This window comes from Erithacus rubecula, assembly GCF_903797595.1.
Source record: "Erithacus rubecula genome assembly, chromosome: 21".
In the NCBI taxonomy this organism is placed as follows: Eukaryota; Metazoa; Chordata; class Aves; order Passeriformes; family Muscicapidae; genus Erithacus; species Erithacus rubecula.
The window spans coordinates 5,276,211-5,282,523 of record NC_136673.1 but is presented as its reverse complement, the minus strand read 5'-3'; the positions used below and the strand labels follow the sequence as shown (position 1 = coordinate 5,282,523).

The following is a 6,313-nucleotide window of genomic DNA, read 5'->3' as shown; positions in this document are numbered from 1 at the left end:
GCTGCCGCCTTCGTAAGAAGAAAAATGTCATGTACCAGCGTTTAAAATAAATAAATAACTGCGCCACCGAGAGCGTGTGAGTCTTCGCGGCTCCGCGGAGCTGTGGGATCTCCTCGTTCGTCAGTGACAGGGATTTTTGAGTGTCCCTGTGGCATATGCACCCCGACTCCCCCTCCCCGTGTGTGTACCGGTGATGCGGAGGCGTCTTTGCCAGTTCCAGCCTTTGAAACCTTGACTGAAGCCCCAGAAACTTCCACTGCGAAGGCGGGCGAGAGCTGCCTGCCCCCGGGAGAGGGGAGATTAGGAGGGATAGGTGCTCCTGAAGCGGTGAACTCCTGCAGGAACGGGTGCTTCTGCTGCTGATGGCCCCTTTATCACTGGAAACCTCGAAGTGTGGGAGATGGGGAGCGGTTTGGGAGGGTGATGGATGTGTGTATGTGGCTGCTGGGCTAAAGTGAGCCCTGACCCTGTCTGTCTGGGCTGCCTGGAGCACGGGCTGTAGGAAAAGGATTTGGGTTTAAGATTCAGCAGCCGGCTGCGCTGACCTGTGGGCGTCTGCAGAAGCACCTGGGTTTTAAAACTTTCCCCAAATACTGTGTGGCAGTAGCCAAGGCTATGGGTGCAGGAGCTGCTGCTTCTCCTAATCCCACTGCCGGGGCCCCTCTCCAGCCGCCTCCGTGCCGGGGAGCCTCGACTCCCGGGATAAGGGAGCGGGATGGGGTCGGGGGAGGCCCCGGGGGTCCCGGCCCGAGGAGCCAGGGCAGGGAGGGGGCATTCCATGACCCCAGGGGTGAATTTTCTGTGGTCAAAGCATCCAGCTCTGGTTTCGCTGGTGCGCTCAGCAGTGCTCCCGCAGTTCCTCCGCGCCTGGGAAGGGGGTTAGAGGGCTTGTATTTTCAATTGTAATTTTTTTTTTAGGGGAGGCAATTTGGAGGATTAGAAGGGGAGGGTAGCGGCGCTCAGCCCTGTGGTGTACTGAGCGGGACAGAGCTGCCCGGGGACAGCAGCACCTGCGGCTGGGGACAACGTTGCCGCTCCTGCCCCTTCCTCTACCCCCGGGGGTTCGGGGCCGCCCCCTCTCTCCCCCCTTCCTCCCTCCCCTCCTCCTCCTCTCCCTCCGCGCTGCCCCGGCCCGCGCGGCGCTGCGGGTCCCGCGGCGGGCGGCAGGGGGCGCTGCGGGCGCGGAGCGGGGGCGCCGCCGGGCCGGGGGCTCCGCGCCCCCCGAGCCCTCCCCGCTCCCCGACCCCACGGCCGCGGTCTCTCTGCCCGGGAGAAGGGAGGGTGGCACCTCCACGGGGATGGAACCGGGGGTTTTGTCCATGTGTTGGTTTGGGGGAGGGTCCCGGGGCTGCTGGGGGTGCGGGGGCAGAGGGACGGCTCCATCTGCGGGATTTGCGCTGCGTGCTAAAAACTGCGCGTTATGCACAGGGGTGAAAGGATTAATAATTCTCCTCTCCTGAGGTGGCCGGGAGGTGTTGAAGGGGTGCGGAGCGGCCCCGGCTTGTTCCTGTCGGGTGAAGGAGGGGAGGAGAGAAGTACATGCACAAAAAGGGGGAAAAAAGGAAAACCCGCCCGCACCACCCAGCGGCCCCGCGCGGGGATAACAAACTCCAACTTAAAAAAAACTTCCCGAGCGCGTCGGGGGGCGCGGAGGCGGCGGCGCTGCCCAGGTGCGGGTCGGGGCAGGGCCGGGGGGTCCTGGCTGCTCCCCCGGCCCAGGGAGGGACCGAGCTGCGGCCCCTTCCCCACCTGGGACTCGCTTTGCGCGGCACAGCCGGACCCAAGGAGGGGCTTTTGTTGCATCCTGGCAGCGGAGGGGGGGGTGTTGCTGCGGGTGTTTTAATGGGGAGAGGGTGAATCTGGATGGTGTTGAGGAGGAGACAAAGGGGTTTTTCCGAGGTCCGGGGGGTACACGGGGAGGGGGCGCGGGGGTCGGAGTTTCGGCAAAGGCTCCCCGGTGCAGAGGGGAAGCAGTGGCTCAGGAGAGGGGCTTCAGCGGGCTGCGGGGTGAAGGAAAGGAAGGGCACAGGAACTTTATAATCGACTTTTTATTAAGATTATAAATTTAAACAAATCTGAACAGTTTTACCCGGTGATATACAATTCCATATGCACAAAAATACAGGCTTACAAACAAAGAAAAAGGAGCAGGAAAAAAAAGAAGACCCCAACAGACCGTTTGGCAAAGCATCCTCAGTTACACACAGTGCTGATACCGTGAAGTTGGGAGTGGGCAAACGAAAGAGGAGGGGACGACGACCAGAAAACCCACCTTTTTACAACAAAAGGTTTTTTCCTTTAAAAAAATAATGTAAAAAAAAAAAATCAAGAGACTCTACAGGAGACAATCTCTTCACAAGACCAAACAATGCTGGTTTTATGATTTGGAAGGCTGAAACCAGAACAGTTAAACTTAAGGAAAAAAAAAAAAGAGAGGGGGTGAAAAGAAAAAAAAAGGGTCAGACCCGACACACACATTGGAGACGTGAGTCGTGTTACACGGTTACCTGCGGCATCGCAAGCACACACCGAGGCGGAGGCTCCGGGCTGCCGGGGGTGGCTCGCCCCCTCCCCTGCGTGGCGGGGCGCAGCCCGGAGGGACCCCCGCTCCCTGTTTTTCCCCTTCCCACCCTCCCCACATTCAGCTCTCAGAACCCTCCAGCGCTCCCCTGGCACAAGCGGTGGGAAGAAGTCACATCGCACACGTTTCTTCTGGGAGGAAAGTTGAAATGTTTTCATTTCTACCTTTTTTTTTTTTTTTTTTGTTCTTTTCAATATATAAAGAAACGCACAAAAGCGATGGGGCAGCAGCGGCTTTTCCCCTGTCCGCACCCTGAAGCGCAGCGAGCCGGGGGCGGGGAGCGGGGCCGGGGGCGCTCCCGCCGCGGGGTCCCGGGGCCGGTCCCGGCTCTCACGTGGCGCTACCGGCCGCCAGCACCGGCCCCGGGAAGCCCGCCGCGAAGAGAACCCGAGCGGACACAAAGAGGATTATTTAAATAGGTGCTTCGTTGTTGTTTTTTTTTTTGTTGTTGTTGTTGTTTGTTTTGTTTTCATTTGTTTGCTTGTTTTTGTTGTTTTTTTTTTTTCTCTCATCTCTGCAAAAATAAAGTCCCAAGATCTTAGATTTTTTTTTCTTTATTGTACAATTTATAAAACACTAGCGCGGCTCTGCCCTCCCGCCTCCCCTGCGCACCCCTCGGCACCCCCCCTCCCCTCGCCCCAACCCCCCTCCCTGCCTTTGTTTCAGGGTCCCCCCTCCGGAGCCGCCGTCCCTCGGATCGCACCCCCGTTTTGTCAACACCCCCCACACCCCGTCTGCTCCCCCACTTCTCTCTAAAACGCGACGATGGCCCGAGTCCAGGCTCCCAGGCTCGCCAGCGCCTGCTTGCTGCACAGCTGCCCGTTGAGGGGCTGCTCCGAGTCCGCCTGCTGCCGGCTCACCAGCCCCGTGAAACCGGAGCCGAAGATGGAGATCAAGTTGGAGATGTTGGAAGAGTCCTGGGGGTGCTCGGCGCTGTACTCCTCGAAGCGGGCGCGTTTGGTGCACGGGGCGAAGGGGGGGCCGCCCGCCACCCCGCCTCCCCCCGGCTCCCCTTCCTCCACCCCCTCCTCTTCCTCCTCCTGCCCCGGGTAATACTTGCGCTTGGTGCCGGGCGCGGGCGGCGGGGAGGCGAGCCCCGGTGCCGGCTGGCAGCAGCAGGGGCACTGCGAGCAGCAGTCCTGGTGCAAGTACCCGTTCTCCACCGTGGTCACGACGTGAGTGTCCAAATCCAGCACCGTGGTGCGGCTGCTACAGTGCGGGGCACCGCCGCTCCCGAAGTCACAGCCGGCGGCGTAGAGCAGCCCCGGGGCCGCGCTGCCGCCGCCACCGGGACCGGCGCTGCCGGCGGCCCGGTAGAAGCCCGGGGACGAGTCTCTGCAGGGCGCTCGCTGCAGCTCCGGGGGCACCGCGCACACCGGCACCTCCAGCAGCTCCGCGCCGCCCCGCGCAGCCCCGCAGCTCCGCGCCTCGCGGTCCTGCGTGTCGGCGGGCAGCGGGAGCGCCGCCAGCTCCGGCGGGGCGGCGGCGGCGGGCGGCGGGCAGGCGGGCATGGCGAGGAGCGGGGCGCCGTCGGGGTAGTGCTGCTGGCGGCGGTAGAGCTCGGCGTAGCGCTCGCTCAGGTAGAGCTGCCGGGCGTTGCGGAGCACATAGGAGACGAGCAGGTTCTTGTGGAGCTTGATGCCGCCTCGCTGCGTGCGGGAGCTGTGGATCTTCCGCAGGGAAATACTGATCAAACTCTGCGCATCGAGGGTGCACTCCATCCTCCTCCGGCCCCTCAGCATCGGCTCTCGCCGCCCGCGCAGCCAGGCACCCCGGCCCGCATCCACACGGCAGCCGGGCGGGTGCGGAGGGTCGTAAGGAAGGAGGATAAAGAGGCGGGGGGGGAGGGAATAAAGGGGAGGGGGGAAGGGGAAAAGGGGGGACAGAGCCTGAGGTCGCTGGAGAAGGGGGGCAAATAGAGAGGGGTGTCTTCAGGGGGCGGCCAGCGGCGGGAGCAGCGCGGGCATCGCCGGGGGCTCCCGCTGCTGCCGCCGCCGCCGCCGCGCTCCGAGCACGGACGGCGCGGGCGGGCAGCGCCACCAGCGCCGCGCGCGCCCCCGCCCCGCCCTCCCGCGCGGCAACCGCCCCCCGCCCCGCCCCTCCGCGCGCTCCCGCCCGCCCCGCCCACCCGCGCGCGGCCCCCCCCGCGCCCGCCCCGTACCTGTCGCGCAGAGACACTGAACGCCCGCCCGCCCGGCCCCCGTCTTTTATACCGCAACGCCGGCCCCCGGGCCCCGCCCCCCGGCGCCGGCGGTACCAATGGAAAGGCGGCGGGCGGCTTAACGGGCGGGCAGCGGGGCCAATAGGAGTGAGGCGGGCGCCTCGCGCCGTTCAAATGGTGTCAGGCGCGGCGCGGCCCGTGAGGGCGGCGGGGGCTCGGCCGGGCCGGGCGAGGGGCACTGCGGGCACCGGGACCCCGCCCGAGCGGCGGCGGAGCCGGGGCGCCGCCTCCCTGCGCCGCTCCCCTCGCACAGGTGAGCGGGGGGCGGTGCCGGTCCCGGGGGCGGTCCCGAGCAGCCGCGGGGGCGCGGCACGCCCCGCCCCGTCCCGCCCGGTGACACCCCTGAGGCACCGCGGATCCTCAGCGGGACCCTCGGTGCTACCGGCACTCTGTGAATCCCATCCCCGGGGGTGCGGTGGGATGTATCCGCTCCGCTTTGGGCTGTCCTAACCGCGGGAGCTCCCGGTTCAGTGCTGGCCGCACCCCGGTACTGCCGGGTGCCCTCACACCCCGACAGCCCCCGGCGGGGACCCCTGCAGTCCTGCCTGTGGAGCTGCCGCCATCGCCCCGCGTTTGGAGCGCAGGCAGGGCTTTCCCCCGGCGTGGGGACCGGACCGTGCCCCAATCACTCCCCACAACGTGCCCCAATCACACCTGGTTTTCCCCCAAAGTGAGAGCAGGACCGCCCTCGGGTTAATTATGGGCTAATTAAAGCCTTCCGTCCCGCCTTAGGGCACACGGCAGTGTTAGCTCTGCAGGGCAGCGCGCCCCTGCTCTCCCTCATGGAAGGGTGTGAGGGTTGGGGCTGGTCCCTGGGGAGTTAGGGACCGTAGGGGCTCAGGGATGGGGTTAGGGGATGTAGAGACTCAGGAGGGTTCCCAAGTTTGTTGCTTAAAAGCCCCGGTCACCGAGAGGGTCAACCACCGTGCCCGGGGAGCAGTCGAGCCCACCGGAGCTGGTGGCACCGCAGAGCAGCAGCCCTTGTCCCCTTGGTGAGAGCTGAGGGGCTCAGGCAGGAGCCTGCAGGGTCTGGGGGGCAGAAAGGGCTGTGAGACGGGCAGCCAGGAAGGGGCTGCAGTGCCAGAGCAACGGGAGCTGCTTCTGAAGCAGCATCTTGTGTAGAAAGCAGAAGGTAGGGGAGAGAGGAGGATGTTTCCCCACCGACTGCAGAGGTTCTCCAGTCTGGGTGCCTGGGGTCACCCTGGCATACGTACCTTGGCTGCTACGGGCAGCCTCATGTCTGCTTGTGGTGGGAGCCCATTGGAAAGAAAACCTCTGAAGCCCTTGTTCCTGCTGTGCAGCCCAAACTCCAAACCACAGGGGCAGTGACACAAGGTGATCACTGAGCTCATCAGTTCATTGTGCAAAACCTGGTTTTTGAGAAGGATGCTTGGAGGCTTTTCTTGTTTCCTGGCTTGGCTGTGTTCTGCTGGCTTAGCTTGACCATGTCCTCCACTGAAAGGAATGGCAGCAGACCCAGCACCACAGAGGGTTTTGTTCCTGTGTGAGGG

General features: G+C 64.3%; 1 protein-coding gene and 1 long non-coding RNA gene across 3 annotated transcripts in view; one reads left to right on the top strand and one right to left on the bottom strand.

The window, feature by feature from the left end:
* Nucleotides 1-2,030: 2,030 nt before the first annotated feature.
* IER5L (immediate early response 5 like) lies at nucleotides 2,031-4,628 on the bottom strand. Its single transcript, XM_079323947.1, has one exon. The coding sequence runs from the start codon at nucleotides 4,321-4,323 to the stop codon at nucleotides 3,334-3,336; it is 990 nt and encodes a 329-aa protein (XP_079180073.1). The 5' UTR covers nucleotides 4,324-4,628; the 3' UTR covers nucleotides 2,031-3,333.
* A 113-nt stretch (nucleotides 4,629-4,741) lies between these two features.
* The window catches only part of LOC306810925, a 34,382-nt gene continuing 32,810 nt past the window's right edge, over nucleotides 4,742-6,313 (top strand). For both annotated transcript variants that reach the window (XR_013776570.1, XR_013776571.1), the window contains exon 1: nucleotides 4,742-5,055. This is a non-coding gene — a long non-coding RNA (uncharacterized lncRNA). The remainder of the gene's footprint in view (nucleotides 5,056-6,313) is intronic.